Source organism: Macrosteles quadrilineatus, unplaced genomic scaffold (genome assembly GCF_028750875.1).
Source record: "Macrosteles quadrilineatus isolate MER2022 unplaced genomic scaffold, UCM_ALF_1.0 Scaffold_3__2_contigs__length_128488019, whole genome shotgun sequence".
NCBI classification, from domain to species: domain Eukaryota; kingdom Metazoa; phylum Arthropoda; class Insecta; order Hemiptera; family Cicadellidae; genus Macrosteles; species Macrosteles quadrilineatus.
The window spans coordinates 28,405,846-28,427,347 of record NW_026542596.1 but is presented as its reverse complement, the minus strand read 5'-3'; the positions used below and the strand labels follow the sequence as shown (position 1 = coordinate 28,427,347).

General features: G+C 32.0%; 1 protein-coding gene across 1 annotated transcript in view; it reads left to right on the top strand.

Moving 5' to 3' along the window:
• Positions 1 to 21,502, top strand: part of LOC128989954 (exostosin-1) — a 40,269-nt gene that overhangs the window by 2,768 nt on the left and 15,999 nt on the right. Inside the window, exon 2 of the mRNA XM_054412124.1 lies at positions 2,901 to 3,145. Within this exon, the coding sequence (XP_054268099.1) occupies positions 2,901 to 3,145 (245 nt within the window). The remainder of the gene's footprint in view (positions 1 to 2,900; positions 3,146 to 21,502) is intronic.

The following is a 21,502-nucleotide window of genomic DNA, read 5'->3' as shown; positions in this document are numbered from 1 at the left end:
GTAATTGGTCCCTTGTCAAAATAAAATTCTTTTTTTTTTTGGTGTTTTGAATATTTTTTAACTTTGGAATCTAAAGCAATTGGTCTCTTGGCATCACTCAGTTTTCGTATTTTGGAAGCAGGAGAGACTCCAAAATCAGAGCGAGCAATATCTACATGTTCCAAAACTTCAGTCGGAGGAACATAATCGTCCTGACATTTAGCAAATTTATTAAATAAAAATTTTTGTTTGCAATTTGGCAAAGTGACTTTGAAGGAACTAAATTTAGATTATTTTTTATTTTAATTTGTGATATTCAATTTTGATCTCCATCAAACCTTTATTTATAGGTTTCTTGAGAGATTTTAATAGGTCAGACAGTATTTACCATAGATATGGTAATGATTAAAAATAAACTTCTTTTTATGGTACACACACACCACGGTGGCATTAACAGTGATAACCGGATTTTTAAATAACTCTTGCTGGGTTCACTATTGAGTAGCCTATACACCCATTGGTGTATACTCAATGGTTGCACTAAAACCTTTCAACTCCTTCAAATCTTTCGAAACTAAATCATAAAGGGTTTTGTGGCATTCTTCACCCACCATTTTACCAATGGAACAAAATTGATTAATTTCAAATGCTTAAAAAACAGATTAATATAAACCATCGATGTATTTAATAACTCTACATCGATGGGAGTTATTATACATCGATGATATAAACACATACAAATATATGTAGTCTGAGAAAAAACCCGTCAATACTGCTATGAATCAAGAATCATGGCACTGACATAGGTAGCCTATTGAGATAAGGTTTCCTGTACAGACATGCAGAGTAAACAAACAACAGAATCAAAGCAATAATAGGGCTCTTTATCAGTTGTCTTTAGTTGTCTGGAGTCCTATCTTCTATCCTTATCTGCTGTCATCATTAACTGTCCATTTCTTTAGCAATGGTTGCTTTTCTCAGAACCAGAATATTATTTAATTGCAACTAAGCCCCAAAAAATATTTATTATCTTTAAATAGGCCTACTAATAGCCTATAGTTAACTTATAGGTCTTTAAGTATTTTAAATTTATTTAAAATTTTAAAAATAGATAAATTACCTGCTTTTTAATGTGAGAAATACAGTACTCATAGAACCCGTAGACGAGTAAAAATACACTAAACACTGCGATTTCTTACCGTTTAGAAAAATTCATAACTTTTACCACAATAAAATATCAATGATGAAACTTCTACTGTAGTTTCCTCTTATACAGAAGAACATCCTGTGAAAAAATCAAATTTTTATCCCATGTCCCATCAGAGATATTAAGCTCCAAAATTTGCGAACATTGAAAAATATATTTTTTTTTTAAACTGCCAAAATTAAAGGACACATATTAGTGTAGGTAATAACTCTAGCTACATAGAGTACATTAGTATATGTAATTGTGTAAAAAAAATTTAGATTGATTTACAAATCCTTCATGGGAAAAATAGGCTTCAAAAAGTGAAAATTATTTGTTTGCGTTGCTAGTTTTTAAACATTTTTTTCACCCATATGGGCACAAATTAGGCTGATTATGATCATAATCAAAATTAAAGATGGGAAAATGTTGAACAAAGTGAATTTGGTTGCATTTTTGTAACATAAATAGGTAAAAAGATATGTTCGTTTATGTTAACGTTTGCAAACTCAAAAATCACCGTGCGCTGCAAGACAAAAACGGCCGCTACAAAACAATGGGAAGGGATAAAAATTGTATAATATCATTTGAGCTTCCAAAACATGAGGGGACAATAAATAAAAAAATAAAAAATATTGTAAATGGTCAAGCAACCAAATTATTTTTTATTGGATCACTTGATATGGATTGACCCATGTGCACAGAAAACGTACTACTATACCCAGAATGCCAACCGCATGGTAAAAAGCATTAAGCGGTTTGAGAGAGCTTTGCCTGTCAATCCGTAGGCAGCGCCACCAGCGTTGCTATGTGTGCTATGTGCCCATGTGTCAGAATGCTGATACCGTTTATTAAAATTTGTGTTACTTAATTGTGCCTAATTGATAAAACATGTTCAGCAAAGTTTTATTTCATGGATGTTCTGTTGTTACTTTTACGAGCTTTTAATGTGCTCTTGAATCTAGATTTAAAAGAACGTCCTTTCTGACCAATAATAGTACATACCATGTAGCCTAAATTAGGCCTACTATGATTTTGAACATCTGCTTTAGCTTTTAAACTCTTTTTACTTTTTAGCGAATTTCCCATATAAGGAATAAGCTATTACCATAGTAGGTACTCATGGTAAGACCTGGACCTGGGACCGATTTACTTATTCGTTTTGAGGGCCCTAGAGGCCAAAAACACCATCCGTTCTAATTAATATATATATTTAGCCTACACATACAGGGTTAGGCAAAAATATGGAACCCCCCAGTTAACTTTTTAACGCGTTGCAGTAGGAAAACCAAACTCTGCACATATTTACAACATAATATATTGAACTTTTTCATAATATTAAATTCATTATTTAAATTTTTCATAATATTAAATTTATTATTTAAATTTTTCAAAATTTTAAATAATCCCTATTATAATAGCCTATTACATTTTTTAAGTTAACTGGGGTTGTCCAGAGTTTATCTTGCTTGCTCATCTTAAATTAAAATGGCTGCCATTTTGATTAGGGGTGCGATATTGACCTCTGGTTTGCGCCATTCAATTTCTCTTGATAAACCCTTTAAAATGAGGGATCACATGATAGGCCTAAGTGTTTTCCCGGTATTATAGTAGGCGACATGGTAAGACCAAAACCTGGGACCAATTTACCTTATAATGTTGATAACACCTTTGAAGTTTTTGAATAAGATAATTTATTGATATTAATTAGCCTACCTTTATTTTCTTGTTTTAGAATCACCCTGAGCGAGGTGGAGATCCCGGCTATGTAACATCTATGAACTTCCCTGTCAGCAAGAAGTATATGCTGGCATTCAAGGGGAAGCGCTACGTTCATGGGATTGGTTCAGAGACTCGCAACTCACTGTACCACCTTCACAATGAGCAAGACGTGGTACTGGTTACAACCTGCAGGCATGGCAAGAGCTGGAAGGAGTTGAAGGATGAACGGTGTGATGAGGATAACGCAGAGTATGACAGGTTAGTTGGTGTTTCCATTGTCTTATCTTTAGATTAAGCCTAATCGAGATGGTGGTTTATTTCAGTTCATTCTCCTTAACCCTTTGAGTGCTATGCAATAATATATCATTGTTTATTAAAATCTGTATATAGAGAGAATCTCAGTAAAATAGAAAGAAAGTAGCTTAAAAAAAAGTAGTAAAACGGTGACCTGCATGTTTATAGGATGCACTAACAACCACTTAGCTAAAAGATTAGCCCAATCCGATGATTCGAGAGGTATGTCTAAACCAAGGATTATGAACACCTCACTATGCCTCAGTGGTTGTAGTATATCGCTACAAACACAGGTCGCCAATTATTTGCCACACACAGGATGGGATTCGATCCCAAGCAGACGAATGCCACTGGAGACTGAGGGGTAAAAACCGGTATGTAAGCTGCCGTCAACAATTGCTAACAGATAACGCCACACCTAGTTGTTCAATGTGTTACTAGGTAGCAGCACTAGTTATTCACAGACAATTTTTTTTACTGCAAGTACCAAGACTTTTCTTTGCTATATATATTTTTATTGACTTATTATTCCAAATTATCCTGGCTAATAAAATAGTGAGAACAAAACAGTTACAATTCAACAACAGGTAGCCTAATAGAATTAAAAGGTAAGCAAAAAGTCTTAAAAAATACAAATTATTGGCCTAGCACTCGAAGGGTTAAAAGATTGAAGCATAGTATAGCCAGCATTGTCAGATGATAGTTGTGTTCAAAAAGCTTCTCCAGATGATATTTTTCTGTGGCTACCAGAAAATTTTACCAGTCACAGATCATCTGGTAGTTACCTGCATTTAATTTAATTTTCTAGACTTTTTCCTTCACCATCACGGCCAAATTTTGGTTATCGAACATATGGAACACAGGCCTACTTACTTGGAAACTGTGCAATATTATTCTAGCAATATTGTCTATTATGTTAATAGACCCTAGTCTTGTTAATTTTAATAAGGATAAGTAACGGGTAATATTTTCACGGTCATCCCAAATAAGTTGATTTGGTTCACGCAAAAGCCGCAACAAATGCTGGACGTGGTGACGTCATGTGGAGGGGATGACTGTAGTTCTCAACCTCGACGCCAGGGGCGGTACAAGAGAACCGCTCAAGAAGCGCCCCGAACAGTCAGTCCTCAGCCACCTAACGTTCACTATACAAACTCACACACAACAATATCTAGCGATAGCCGATATTAAAAATACAAAACAATCCAAGTGCTAGCAAGTCTAGAGCACCTCTTTTAAAGCTCTATTTAATTCTCAGTAAATTAAAAGGTACGTTTAGTATATAAGTAATATTTCATATTTTAGTCGATCACGCATGGTCAATGCAGGATTCAGCGTGCTAGAAAAAGCGTGGATTCTATCTTACACGAGACATTGGTGGTTACCAAGCACTAAAAAGTTATTTGCATTCGAACAATAGTTAGTTACGAAGGACTCTATATGGTGATTGACCAAGTTATTTTTAGGAATATTAACACTTTGGTGTTAACCAAGGATGACAAATAATTCTTGTTTATTTAAAGCTCAGTAAAATTATTCTATTAAATTCTTATTTGTGCGATATTATATCCCAAATTTGACCTCAACATGTATTTCGGGTGGCTGTGATGACCACTTTCTGGAGGTAAGCTAATATAGTTGTTATCATTGTTGTAATTATTATTCTGAGCCAATAACCTTGAATCGATAATTAATGAACAAACTCATTAGAATCCTGGACTATCTCAGTGTAGGCAAAATTATCTGGAAATTTAAGGTGTGACTAATTATGGTGAGGCAAAAACTGCTACACACAAAAACCACAAAAATTGTTGTAATACAATGTATATAATTAATACGTTACACATGAAACTTTGTCGGTTGAACTCCTCCGCCATTTCTACACTGATTTTATCCATTGACGTCTCATTGGAAAGAGCGTGTCGTGTAGATTTGCTTGTAGGTTAAAGTTGTTAAAAGTAATGAACATACAAGAATCCAGTTAAATTTTCACAAAATTAGTTCATTGAAATTGTCAGATTTATTCCCTATTTATATATATATAACACCTAGATTAGCTGTTACAGTGAAGGTAATAAATTGAGTTATGTATTAAAATATAGCTTGGTATGAAATTTAAAAATATGCCAATTCTGATGAAAAGATAATCTATAAACAAGCAAACTACAACAATTGATTTATCCTCCATGTTAATCCCTGCAAAAAAGTCTAATGTAAAAAATATCACAGTTCAAGAGGCAAATTTATGATTAATTTTGAATATACAAGTATACTATTTTCTGTGATCTGATCAGAAAAATACTGCTCTGATTTTTGTAACCATTTTCTAAAAGGTATACAGTTGCAAAACCATCTTAACTTACAACCGGTGGTAAAAAAAAATCCTACAAAATGCAAACATATCAAAATTTCTCCATGCATTTGTCAAAGCCAAATTGGTGATTTGGTGCATAACATAAAAGAAGTGGTGTTTGGTTTCTGACAAATCAAGTAATATAATCCACAGCCAATGCTGATAAAGCTGACATCTGAGATTCTCTTCCTCCGCAGTCGCTGACTCGGTGTCTGTAGCGAGAAAATGACGAATCCTTCTGGGAATAATTTGACAAGCAAAACAAACTTGACATGTGCTTGTAATTACTGACTTCCATTACCAAAGATGTGCCAGAAGTTTGGGATACTGACTTAATAATTTAAACTGTTATCACTTCACGTTAAAATCTAAAAATTTTATTTGCCAGTTACTACTTAAAATAACTTAACATTTAGATGTACCTATATTGAATTGTATTAGACAATTCATAATCCTATTTAATACATTTTTAGCCAAAGATATAATTTTTGGGAAATTTAAAACGTGTTTATCTTTAAAAATGAATTTCAAAATGTGCATGTCTGAATTTACCTGGTTGTTTTTTTTTTCTAGTATTTTATATACAGGGTGATTGATATTAAGTGTGCCAGCCGTTTTATTCGAAAACTATAAGAGATATCAAAAAAAGTTAAATGGTAAGTGCCTTGGATTTTTTATTTAAAAAATGGTAGTTAAGTCAAAAAAATTATTTTAGCCGCCATTTTTCCAATATGGCCGCCAACTTTGATTTTTCTTATGGAACACCCTGTATTTCATGATGTATTTTGGTAGAAAATGTAATTTTAAGACGATTTTATTCTTGTAATTTTTTTCATAAACCTAACCGTTTCAAAGATAATAATGGTTAAAGTTTTGAAATTTCTGCATTAGAAAGAGTTTCGATAAAGGCCTAAGCAAGCATTCCAGCTGTTTTATTTTAAAACCATTCAAAATTTCACAACTTAAACCATTATTATCTTTGAAACAGTTAGGTTTATGAAAAAAAAATTACAAGAATAAAATCGTCTTAAAATTACATTTTCTACCAAAATACATCATGAAATACAGGGTGTTCCATAAGAAAAATCAGAGTTGGCGGCCATATTGGAAAAATGGAGGCTAAAATAATTTTTTTGGCTTGACTATAATTTTTTAAATGAAAAATACAAGGCACTTACCATTTAACTTTTTTTTTATATCTCTTATGGTTTTCGAATAAAACGGCTGGCACACTTATATCAATCACCCTGTATGTTGCAAAGCCAAGTAACTTAGCCCATTTAAAAATGAAAACTACTTTTACCTTAAATTACTTTTTTTACTCAACATTGTTTTTTTAAATCTGATTATTATTGAAAGTAGATAAACTATTTCTGTAAATTTTGTCATTTGTAACACTAACTGTTTCGGATGATTATTCTTCAGTACAAATCAAATAAAAATCTCCTTTATTCATAAATGCGCAAGTACAAGGAATAGAGTCAGTGAGAAATGTAACTTGTAGTCTGTTCACAATATTTTAAATTGGAAAATTCCTCAAAGGAGTAAAATGCTTTGTGTACTAAGAATTTCTTTAGTGTACAGTAAAATTTCCTGCTATTACATTCATTTTTTATATCTTTTGGTAAAAGAATGATATATCTTAGGCCTCTATACAGTTCTATAAAATTCTAAATTATGTCTGTTTTTTGTAACATATTGTGCATTTCTGGTATTAGCTTATATTTATTTCTGATAGGTGAATGAACTGCTTTGTATATTTTACTGTCTCATATAAATGTAAATACCAAAAACTGTTGGGATTTCCATGTTACAAAAATTATATTTTACACTTTCAATCTAATTTAAATTTAACATTAATCTAATAGGTTTCTTTTGTAACAGAAGTATTTTATTACGATTTGATTTTGAGGTCCCTCCGTAGAAACTAATTCTGTATGATATAAAAGAATGTACAAATGCATAATAAACTAGTTTTAGAGCCGAAAGATCACAGACTTGGGACATACATCGAAGAGCGTACAAGCCTGATAAAATTTTGCCTACAACATGTTGGACATGAGAGTCCCAACTTTAATTATTATCAATAATGATTCCTGAAAATGTTAAATCATTTACTTTATTAATTTTAGAATTATTTTTCAATATTGTCTCATTACTTTTATTTTTATTTGCACAACAAGAAATGTAACTACTTTAATTTTCATACAAAAGTAAATTTTTTCTGTTAAAGCTTTTAACCTTGTTCATAGACTGAGAGTAAAAATTTTGTACAGCTTTGAGAGTTTTACCTGTCACTAAAAGGATTGGATCGTCTGCATACAGACATACTTTGCTATCTGTTCTTGAAATTAAACTAGGTAACCGTTTTATATAGCACAAAAATAGAAGCGGTCCTAGGATAGATCCTCTGGGTTCTTCGTACTTGATTGATTGTACGCCAATCGATTTGATGAGTTATATAGTTGTGTTGATCTGTAATGTTTTGTTCAACTTATTGAAAAATATTCTTTTACTGTAAAGACTTGAAATTAGTTTGCAAAGGAACAAAGAGATTTATAGCTTATGTGGCTTCATGCATTTACAATGTTGATTTTCACGAGCCTTATCTACAATTTTTGCTCACACACATACATAGCCTACATGTAGCATCAAGTTATGTGTATTTTGTTATCCTAATACAAATATCAGTCCTTGCTGACTTTTGGGTGTATGTTTTTTCCTTTTATTTCTCATAGGTAGCATAAGACCAGAAGCTACATAATGTGTAGCCCATTTAAGTTGTTCAACCTCAAAATTTAAATTAATTAAATTAATATTTATTAGTAGAAATGAGAAATCAGATAAAATATGAGGGACTAGACTAATAGAAAATCTCTTCAAAAATCACCAGTTCTGATTTCCATTTTAAAAATTAAGTATCATTGCCCTCTGATCAGGCAACATTTAATTGACATACTTTAAATAATTTAAACTGTATTCATCAACCAAAAAAAAATATATTTTTTTATGTTTTAGAGTTTAAAGTAGTACAATAAAATAAAAAAAATAAAAAAAATTTTAAATGCTCAAAAATTATAAAAACTGTTTTAAAATTCCTATTCCTATAATGGGTATTTTTTTGTATCTTCATCACTAACCCTAATATAGTAGGATTACTTTCGTAGCAGTGAAAGCCAGTTGAGCAATCATGTTTCATGGTTTTTAATAAAGCAATAAATGAACAAATGTTTATAGATACACTGTAGTACAAAATACAAATGTTCCCACACTCTGCACTGATTTGTAGCCTTTACTACTTCCTTCACCACTTCCTACGTCACGGACCTGTTTTCCTCCATTCCAATAGCATTTTAGGATTGCCGATACATTAATCTAACTGCCACAAAAGGTTCCCACACTCTGCACCTTTAGCCTTTACTACTTCCTTCACCACTTCCTATGTGGTGGACGTGTTACCCTCCCTTACTAGAGCATTTTAAGGTTGCAGATACATTAATCTAACTGCCACAGGCGGTTCCCATACACCGCACTCCTGGCCTTTACTACTTCCTTCACCACTCCCAACGTCGTGGACCTGTTCCCCCTCCTTCACATAGCATTTTAATATTTTAGATACATTAATCTAACTGCCCCAAAGCGTTCCCACACTCTGCACCGCTAGCCTTTACTACTTCCTTCAGCACTTCCTACGTCGTGGACCTGTTTCCCTCGTTTCCCATAGCATTTTAGTATTAAAGATACATTAATGTAACTGCCACAAACGGTTCCCACACTCCGCACTGCCAGTCTTTATTATTTCCTTTGCTACTTCCTACGTCATGGACCTGTTTCCCTCGCTTCCCATGGTATTTTAGTATTGCAGATAAATTAATATTGTAACTGCCACAAACGGTTCCCACACTCCGCACTGCCAGCCTTTACTACTTCCTTCACCACTTCTAACGTTGTGGACCTGTTTCCCTCCTTTTCCATCGCATTTTAGGATTGCAGATACATTATTCTAACTACCACAGACGGTCGCACACTCCGGACTGTTCGCCTTTACTACTTCCTTCACCACTTCCTACGTCTTGGACCTGTTTCCCTTCCTTCCCATAAAGTTTTAGTATTGCCATATATATATAAAAATTTGATTTACATCAATGTAACTGCCACAAACGGTTCCCACACTATCGGCACTGCCAACCTTTACTACTTCCTACGTTGTGGACCTGTTTAAGTTTGCCATTTATGAGATGGATCCATGAATGTGATTCACCGACGAATTGTTTAAGATAAAATGTTATTTGATATAACCTTATTTAGCTACGTAAAGCAAATCTGATAAATACTGTACCTAAGTAAGTATGTTTTATCTATGACTGTACCGGTACCTATTTAATCAGTGGTCGTTTCCAAATTGTGACTTAAATGTAAACCTAAGACTTTCTCTGTATTACTGGATCATTTGTCATAATCCAAATTTTTTTCCTTTGTACTGTGTTTAGGTCGTGGCTTGATTTTAACATATGCTATGAATTTTTGTTTTCTTTACATTTACATCGTTACTTTGTAACCATCATGGCAACCCATAAGGCCAATGTTAAAATTGAAAAACTTTTAGTTAGGTACTTTAAAACTATATAGGCATTATCAAAAATTCAAAAATTGAAATTGGTTACGTCTAAACCATCCAAACACTTGACAAAACAGCCTTGGTAAGTTTGGCTAAAATATGTCCAGCCGTTATTGAGATTAAGTGTTATAAAGATTGCATTGAAGTTGATCCAAAAGAGCTTCGCTTCGCTCCGCTCAAAGAATAAAATAAAGAATAAATGCAAATATACCATTTCAAATAAATAAACTGATAAAAGATGTTTAGTACTTATCGCAACAAGAATGATCTTTTATCCTCTAAAATATTGATTATAGATATAACCATTCCATAATCAAATTTACCATGATAAAGTGCCAAACTATGTTTGTCACAAATACACTGCAGGGAACAATTTAATTTGTCAGTCATTACTGATCTCTTCTAGCTAATTGAGAGCCGAACCAATTGAAATTAATTGATTGGTCGGTCTGTCTAATTTGTCATAACAAGGACTTTATTAATGTGATCTTGTCTTATAAGGATTGGATATAGTTCTGTTTATGCGGCTGAGTTGGTTGATATGAATCAGATAAGTTTGTTATCAATCAGACTGTATATTTTCATATACTGCATGGAGTGCTGAGACTGACTATGCTATCCAGAGATGAATTGGTAGAAATGCAGTCATAATTAATAGGTCTTGTGATTTTGTCTACTTGTAGTCATGAGTTTTTACTTTTATATTATGATAAAACTTTGTAACAACCAAATCTGTAACAAACCAATAATTAACCTAGGGTGGTATTGACATTTGATACTTGGCTAAGTTGTAACAAGCGGCAGTTAATTTGAGAACTTGTTAATCACAAACATTTACCAAATGCCCGTATCAAAATTCTTTTGTTGTATCAAAATTCTAACACGTGATGTTGTAGTGATATTCCTAAAAGACACAATACCCTTAAAATAGGTAAAATATACGAGCTCTATTATTTTATTCAGGCCTATAATTTAATAAGGTTGAATCATGTAACAATAATGATTTACCAATTCACTAACGGTGGATTTGTCAATTGAAGTTGTTTTGTTGGCTAACAGAAAATTATTGTTCACTGATTTTATATTGCCTTTTGTTGTCAAGTTTTGTTGCCATTCATTAAATAACTGTAATGTTTCCTTGAAGAGTGAAGTGAGAATTCCTTTATAAACCTACCTCCTATGTAAATGCTGCAGTATTGGGCAGTTGCAATGTTTAACCATAGATAAAACATACTCATTAGTAGATTTCCCATCCTTATGGAACAGCTGAAGCCAATTTTACTGTTAGTTCTGTCCGGTGTACTGTAGAGTCGTGTTTTGTTTACAATTCGTTTCTTGCTATTTCAGTAATCTAAAACCTAGTTTAACCAAATAAAACTATCTAATCATATTCAATAACTTGTCCACTAGCTATATAAACAAACAGTGAGGCACAAATCATGAAAAACTAACCCTAAAATAATAGAAACAAATTGTAAACAAAACACAACTCTACAGTACACCGGACAGAACTAACAATAAAATTGGCTTCAGCTTTTCTTTAAGGATGGGAAATCTACTAAGGGAGTAGGTTTTATCTTGGTGTCTTCGGTCTGTGAGTCTTTTAATTCTGTGTCATTCTAATCGAGTCACAAATCATTTTAATTGATTCAGTATTAAATTATAGTCACAAATGTTTTTTTCAAAATACTTAATTTGGCATATTTATTATAAAAAATTATCTTACACGGTTATACAAGATCTTTTAGCTGCCATAATCACATACCAAATCAGCACATAAAAATATGTACATACTTGACAAATTGTGATAACATTTTTTCCTTAGTGATATGCACTACTGTATAAGACAAATTAAATACCTTACAAAGATTTTAATAATCAATTTCCATAGAAATTGTTAACTAAAAATCAACTAAATGCCACAGTGCAGTAGTTTACTCTTAATAATGAATTTATATTATAATGAATTTAGACATTAATTATTTATTTTCTATAACTATTGGAATAAATGTCTCAGGGTTTTTCACGTAACACAGCACTCTTAAACTGTCTGTTTTTCGTATATGTAACTTAAACAGTTGTGTAAAATAAAAAGTGGGTGTTTGATTTGGATTTCACAGAATCCGTTAGTCGTTGCATTTCTGCCAAGCTGATAACTTATCTATGAATCATAGCCATGTGCTATGTGTTCTTGATGACATTGGAATAAAAATTATGATAGGCAGTGAATTATAACTCAACAAGACAAACCATTTATATGGACCAGCTATCCAAATTTTATGAGAGTCTGAATTCAAAGTAAACATAGTTAGACTGTCACTAACAGATCGTATTATAGAGGGAAAATTATTTATTAATTAAAATAAAAACATCTGCCTTATAAAACTAAGGTTGTCAAGACACAGAAATACACTAAAATCTTTAATAATTAATTATTATAATTATTATAACAGCTATAACACTGATTAAATTTGATGTTTGCCATATAAATGATTTCTCATTATAATTAATGAACCTCTCAATTTTTCATGTATAATAACTTTAATCATTCTGTTGGAAATTCTGAGAATAATGTTCAACCGATATTCTCTCAGTTATGTTATTTCATGATTAATTTGACTACGATGAATGCTTGGGAAGAGTTGTATATTTACCGGAAAGATCAAAATGTCGCACAACACTTGTTACAAAATGGTCACTCATTAGGGAAAATAGAAGACAGTGTATGTATTTTAAAGAATTGTAAGAAAGGAAATGTGATGAATGCTTGGGAAGAGTTGTATGTTTAGAAGGAAAAATATAAAAATAGAAAGAAGCTAATTAATGAACAAGTGAATTTTGACTCCAGTTGTACTTATAGAAACTTGCTGGCCGGTACTTCCGGTAGCCAATAGTATATATGGGATGCTATTTTTTATTCTTGCCATTCGCCTATTGGGTCTGATGATGATTGGAGTGTCCAATCAAAATCGATCATTACTTACCATCTTTTGAGTAAATAGTATAAGTGTAAATATATTATTACAAGTGTTATTTGACGTATCTTTTGTGCTTTCAGGTAAATTAATAACACATACGATGCTAATCAAAAACTTATTTATATAAAAAGAAAAGCACAAAAGTCTAACAGGGTAAACAATCAAGAAATAATTAAATGTTTAAATGTTTAGATGTTGGATAGTATAAAAATAACGGTTTACTATTTTATAAGAAAGAAAAGACAGCTTTTATCACCTGAAGTATCAGAACACAAACAAATCGGTTAGAAGAAAATGTTAAAACAATGTTGATTTAAATTGTATAGCTACATTTTAATCAGTGAAATTGTAAGAGAACTCAGCAATTGACAAAATTACTGACACAACAATTTGAACTTGGCTGCATGTGTAAGTGTGCAAAGTCGCAGATAAGGTGGGAATCAATGTTGTAAATTCATGAAGTGAGTCGTGCTGTAAATCTCAGATCCCGTTTGCTACTCCGTTCGCTAATTTTACGCTCTGCAAAACTCTACCTGAAAAGTGTTAGCTCTATTGTAATTGTAGTTAATGGGCTTAATTTGACATAGCCTAGGTTTTATTTTTGCCTTACAATTTATTATGCATAGTTTTTTGAAGCCTTGAAAATGATGTGGTTAAACTTCTTGTATAGACAAGTATTTTGTTGCTTATCGGGCTTGTTACGTGTAGATAAACTTATTTGAATATTAATATTTTATGAAAATTCACTATTTTACCTCCCATTCGATAAGTTAAAATCTTGCATAGTTATTTAAATTTTGTATAGGGCATACCTGTAGATTAATTTATTTCAATATGTGTTAACAATTTATCAAGGTTCACATTTCACCTCCCAATTGCAGTAATAAGTTAACATTTATAAAACTGTTGAAAAATCTAGACAAATTAGTACATTATTTAAATAATTTTATTATTAGGCCTCATAGCAAATATTTATTTCATTATTCTTAATATTATAAACATATATTTATGTTATATTGCTTTGTAGTCCATAAAAAACTCTTAAATTTTTAGTAATGCTTATATAATTAGCTATAAAATTTCTTTTGCGTACGTTTAAACAGCATCAAATGCTATGAAATATTATCTAACACACACGTCTTAGAGCCTCAAGTCAAGAAGCCGTTGGTGTGAATAAGCATCTATCGTAAAAAATGTATATAAAAATTATAGAAATTATTTGTTTTTTATATATTTTTTCAAATTAGTTACATTTATTGTTGGAAAATGTACTGCCCACTAAAACTAGTAGTGTGTACAGAGTGGGACATGTTATTTTGCTTTTACATGTAATTTGCTTTTACTATTACTCAGTCTAGCTTGTAAAAAAACACGCTCTGATGCGATGTTGTGTCACCAAAAAAGATATATTGTACCTCAAAGTAGTAATATTATTACAACAATTTAAATCAAAATTAAATTATTTTTTTAAAGGATACTCTGCAGTATTATGGAAGAAAATAAAAAATACACTGCTGTACTGAGTGAACCGTTTCGCATGATATGGAAAAAATATGGGAGTTCAATAAGGAAATAAGTAAATATTATTTTTTATGTGATGAAGCAAAAAAATTGTTTTGTGAAATGCCATAGAATCTAAAAGAAAATACGTCTGATAAGGCCCTGCACAGGAGTCAGCTGTGTTTATCTAGTTGTGATAATTTTCCATTTATTTGATTCATAATTTTTTTAACAAGCTCATTAACATCAAGTATGTACATATACATCCATTTAATGTACTCAAAACCTATTCTATAATAATATTTTTGATTTTATTCTAAAACATTAATTCTATCTTTAGTTTCCAAATTAATTACTTTTTTATTTACAAAATAAAATTTTGATATTTACCTAAACCACATTAGCCCTGTTCCCATTTTTGACCCTAAAACACAAAATTCAATTATTATCTGAGGTTAAATTAGTAAGTAATCCCGTGTTAAATTACATATGAACTATTGATAATAAACCCCTTAGCTCCAATCAATAAAAAATTGATTCCATCTTGTGTTGTAAAAATTAGTGGGACTGAGACCCTTGCATTACAAACTACATCAATTCATTCTGATTTTAACAATCGTTTATATTTCAAACAATTTCTATAGTTTGCAAGGAATGTATTCCATAGGTGAGCTGCAAATTACTCCTTCTCACTTTCAACAACCTTTTAATATTCCAAATATGAGTAACTTAACAATTTTCAAGTAATTTATTCCACAGGAAATCCTATTTTTAACTCGTAACCAACGATCGCAATTGTTTCATACCTAGAATTGAAATCAGTTTGACAAGCGAATGTCACTTGATTATGGATGAGGTATTGCAAGACCACATATGTATATTTATGCTACAGTGACTGGCGTTAGTGACATACTGATGAACTGACGTAGTACACGGCCAAGGTGTAGAGTCATTTAAATAAACGACCACAACAACAGATTCATCTGCAACGCGACCTTCATAACCACTTGTCATCCCTAGATCCTTATATGAAAACCTTGACATAGTGATAAAGATTGTGTTGTCTTTACTATTTTGTTGTACATTATCATCTAGTAAGCACATTAATGAAAATTGTAAACTACTCTTATAAAGGGATGTTAGAGAAAAATACTTCATATCGATGAAATAATTTTTAAACCATTTTCAATCAGTAAGAGGTTATAGCCATATGCCTTTCTTTTGTGTGTGTTAGCTTCATTGACATTAGGTTTTTCAAGGTAACAGTTAAAATGTTGGTTTTATTACAATATAACGTCCTTTTGTTGGGTAGCATCATTAGTTGATATCCCAGTGACAAATGGCATCCAGGCCCAGAACGAGCCTTGCTTAGGATTGAAGCAGCAATATTCAGACTTGAAGGCGAGCACTATAACCATTGGGCTACCCAGACATAAGAAATCTTTGACTGAGTGTGGCATCTAGAATATTATAAATTTGACACCTTAGACAAGATAGTTGAACTGCTTTATTCCATTAGAAACTGTTGTTTAAGGAAACAATATGATTGAATACGCATGCACTTTGAGTTTCAGCAGACCTAAGTAGTTATTCAAGCCGTTATTTAATATTTCCAAATGTAAATATTTCCAATTATGAATTTTTTTAATACAAATATTTAATCCAGTACGATTACAACTTTTTCAGCAGGTATTGATACCGTGCTTAAACTATCAAGTAAAATAATATACAGTACTAGTATTGTTAACTGGCTCTTAAAGGGCTATTTCTCTAATCTTCCTTCATATCTACTTTTAACACTTTTCAACAAAATGGCGACCATACAAAGTAGGTATTTTAAGCCAAGTATGAATGGAGATGAGTGTAGGATGAGTGGTGCGATCTTGTAGTCTTGTTAGTGACTAAGGCCAACATATTCCTTAGACACAGCTGTTAATTAATAGCCCATACCGCTAATGGCAACTAAGAGACCTACAGTTTATAATTGAATCCGAACCACATTTTTGCCTTGGTATTAATGAATTGGTCTAATTATGATAGTACTGCGGATAGTCGTAGTACTCACTAGTGCTGACGTTAATCCACACCAGGGAGTTTCGCATCCACAGTGCATGCCTATAAATATCCACAATTGGTGAGGACGTTGCCACCGTCCCAGTCTTCCTTCTTGATTTTGCCAACTTATAGGAAAAACAATTTATCAAGAAAATTCATTCAAATCACAATACTTTTTTGAATGTTGTTTATTTTGTGCATACAGTAGAACCTCAATTACTCGAATCTTAATATCTCGAATTCCTCAATATCTCGATTTTTTTTAAATCCCCTTGAAATCCACATTAATCATAATGTTAAAAGTACCTTTATAAGTCGAAGTTTCTAAATACACAACCTCAATAAGTCGATTTTTAACAACTTTTGAACGGTAATATTCCACCTCTATAAGTCAAATTTTCCCGTCGTCGAGCTTCAGTAACTCGAAGTTTACCTTTATAAGTCGAAGTTCGCACGAATGCGCCTCAATAATTCGAAGTTTTGCCTTACAGTGCAAGTCAGTAGTGTTTTGATTCCTGTCGAGACGTGAAAATCCAACTTCCGGTGGTTGCTTCCTGTGTCTGTTTGGATACGTACTGTAGTCTGCCAGTTGTTGAGATAATTTTGTGCGCGTCGGACGTCATGTCGTCGGTTAAGCGTAAGTGCAAAACGTTGACACACGATGAAAAAAGAAGAGTTATTAAGGCAGTTGACGAAGGATTAAAGAAAAAAAGTGAAATCGCTAAGGAGTTCGGAATTCCGCCTAACACTTTATCAACAATTATGAAAAACCGGGAAAAGTATGAGGCTGAAGGTGGACTAACCAATAAGAAGAGATGTAAAAGCGGTGAGTTTAAAGACGTGGACGAATGTGTTTTAACGTGTTACTCTTCAATACGTGGGTAAATACAGTTTGAGTTCGATTTACATTATAAAGGTTTAGGATGTAAAAGTCGAGTTTAGATTCAGTAGGCCTACTTAACTACATTTTGAAAAGTTAAACTTGTATTTTGTTTAGAATTTGTATTGTTTTGTGTTTTGTTCAGTATTTAAAATAATTTTTCTTTGTTATTCAACAGGTTTTTTACGTATGTACTTTATGAAACTTATTTCCAAACTTATTGCCCAATAATAAATAAAGTACTTTATGTGCATTAAAATTGTTTTATTTTGCTTCCACAGTTACTCTTCAGTACGTATAAATACAGTTTGAGTTCGATTTATAAAGGTTTAGGATGTAAAAGTCGAGTTATAAAGGCCGCAACGTTACATCACTGTCAGGCCCAAACACCTCAGTATCTCGAACTTTTTTGTATGGCACCTTCATAACTCGAACCTCACTAACTTGAAAAACTTGATAACTCGAATTTTTATCATATCCCCTTCAGATTCGAGATATTGAGGTCCTACTGTATCTAAGTTTATAGAATTTTTACGTTTTTTAAGGGACCTGTTTTAAAATAAAGTCACCAAAACAACATTACAGTATAGTGTGTTTTCCCCGCTATCAAACCCAGCGTCAATGTACTTTTAACCAAGGAAACTACATTTTAAAATGTTAAAGAATGTATGCTGAAGAACACGGAATAGAACAACATGTTTTAACATTGTACATATTTATTTTACTCAATATAGGATTGTATGTTTGATCATTCATTCCTTCAATTTGAGATATACTATAAGGCCTACTAAAAAACTAATTTACCAAATGAACATTTTAGTGTTTTTCCCTGATTATGTAAAACGCTGTATTTGATATAGTATCCGGTTATCTACAAAGAACACTTATTTAGTAGGAAGATAATTCAGAGATTGTCAGGGTCAGTGAAACTACAAGCACAAGGTCAGAGAGTTATGCAGATTTGTAAGTATGTTTACTCAAATTTTCTGGGATTTCACGCAGGGGAGTAGCCAAGGGGGGGGGGGTTTGGGGGTCATAACCCCCCCCCTTGACGAAAGGATTTTGCTCATAAAAAACCTATAAAAACTCCTAATACTGTATAAATGGACATTATTGTGATGATTTATTTGCTTATCACAATTAAAAGACAAATTACAGTATTGCGCAATCATAATAGCAAATCAACTACAGTAGAACTCCGATTATCCGAATCAATTGGGACCAGACCCTATTCGGATAATCAAAAATTCAGATAATCAGAGTTTTACAGGAATTACGGGAATTTCCAAGACAAATCCTCATTTTTGGTACTAAATGAACTTTTAATTAATAATAAATTAAATCAGAAAATTTTTACAGTTTACAATGCTTATAGCACAAGTGTTGTATACATGTTCTTAAGTTAATAGTGTTCCATCAAAGTCCAAAATTGCACACTGGCTAAATTTGTTGAATAACAATTCTTTGACAATTCGTTATGTTTTTAAAATTGTTGAACTAAGCGATTCGGTTAATTGGAGTTCGGATAGTTGGAGTTCTACTGTACTGTGCTTATACATTGTTAGATCACAATTTACACTTGTTTTTTATGGTCATTAGTTATTTTTTAAATGGCCCTAAACAAACCTTATTATTTATTTTCTAAGGTTACGGCTGTGGCCCTCAAACACCCCCCTCCCTCCAGATCAGCTATGTGAAACCCCCCCTTGACATAATCCTGGCTACGCTACTGATTTCACGCAAAATGTTTATTGTTCTTTGTAATTCAGTTAGTTAAAGTTTGTCTTGTATCTTTAAATTCAATTTGGGTCAAATAATTTTCTTCCCAAAACTTAATGGAGATAAAAAAAACTTAATATTATTTGATATTTAGTGCAGTTTGTTGCGTGAGCCAATAACACACATTTACCCTATTACAAGTTTCCTTGACTTTTGTCAAGTTACCTATGATAGTAGTTTATTCAGCCATTAATTTTTACCGTAAAAAATTCCCTTGAAGACTAAAATACACTCAAAATAGTTTTTTTTGAAGACTAAAATACACTCAAAAAAGTGCCTTCTACCCGTGCATGCCCTTTTTAGCTTCTTTCGTTACTGTACATCTTTTTGTTTGATTTTTCACTTGGACATAAAAGTTCAGTTAGCCTACGTTGTGTGTTTTGTTTCTTCAACAACTTTTTATTTCAGCACAATGTTTCAAGTCACAGACACTAAAACTTAATTAAGATTTTATCACTTTACTTTTACTTTCTACCATAGTATATGGAGAAAGTATTGTTTTCGTCAAAATTTTTTAGTCATAGTTTTGAGTGGATATATCCTTTTTGGGTCCCCCTGATCCAAAAAAGTCGTTTTCGAAGTGATATCTATCTGTATCTGTGGATGTTTACAGAGCTACAGACCACACCTGTGGTCCGATTTCGATGAAATTTGATATTTAGATACCCATGGTATCTACAGGAGTTTTTCCTTTCTTTGAAATTTTGATTTTCAGTGGTGATTTTCCCATAAAATAACGGAATAATAACATTTTCTCGAAAACAGCCCAAACAATTTTGATAAATAGTATGTTATAGCCCTATAAATTCTGAACAAAATAGTACTAACCCCGTTCCTTTAAAAATTACGGTTCAAAAGTTATTGTAAGTATTCTTATTTTTTCCATAAAACCCCATAAAATAGGCCTAGCGGGATATCAAATTTTTGAAAAGCTGTTTTTGATTAAAGTTAGTATGTCATAGTCCTTATAATAGTAAAAAAATTGTGCTGTAAAAATTTGGGTTAAAATGTAAATGCAACATTTTTTGATTTTTCCTTTAAAATATGCTCCCACCGCTTACCCATAATAATCCACGGGTATATCACCAGACAATTAAAAGACTTGTATTCCTCAAGCCAGGCTAATAAAAGTTATCTAAAGTTATATTTGCAAATGAAACTAATAAACTTCCAATAACTTTTAGAAATCAGGAAAACATTCAATCGTATAGGTAAAAATTATCGAATCATTTTACAAGCAGTATTTTGAGTCTTAAACAACATGCCCAATTTTTCAGGGAAGCTACCCAAACTATTTGTATTTACAAATGTCCCGTTATTTATGATGTAATGACATTCTGTATATACAATAAATACCTTATAATTTGTTATTCAAATCTTCTCCTTTTCAACATATTTTTTTTTACTAACTGTACAAATGAGGAGGAATCAATAGTTCTAAACCCCTGGTTTTTAACTGTGTAAAATCAATGCAAAGTGATCTGAGTGTTGTTTATATTGCTTGCATTCGCAAACAGCAACTGCAAATAACATTGATCTCATTGGCATCGGAGTGTTGTGATTTGCCAAATGCAAAGTCCCTGTTAAATGTCATTGTAAACAAACACTTTTAACAAGTGATTTTAAAACTGGGTGTTGAAAGTTTACATGACCCTTCTTTAAAAAAACAGTAACTTTAAAATTAAATTAAATATTTGTTATTTAAAATATTATATTTTGTTGAGCGAAATTTTTATAGCTTTCTCATTTCCTTTTATTTAATAGTAAAATATATAATATATATTTATTAATATATATATATCTATTATATTATTAAAGTGATACAATCAAATTTTATGTAAACGGTTAAGGCCATTTACCAAATAAAAATATGGGCATATGGCACATCAAAATGAAGCTTAGAGTGTGTATATTTGCCAAAAAGTATTGATATGGACGAATTACTTAAGGGTTCTGCCCCACAGGCTGATTTTCAAAGGGCTACGCCTGGCATACTTCCAAAGTTCAAATGATATAATTTAATTTATTTAATGAAACAGCTGGTCAGTGCAATGAACTGGTGTTTGTTTATTTACTAGAAAAAGATGTTTGTGATGCTTTATGAAGATTGAGGAGGGTTATGTTTGGTTTTAAAGAAAGGTTGTATTAGTTTTGTTAA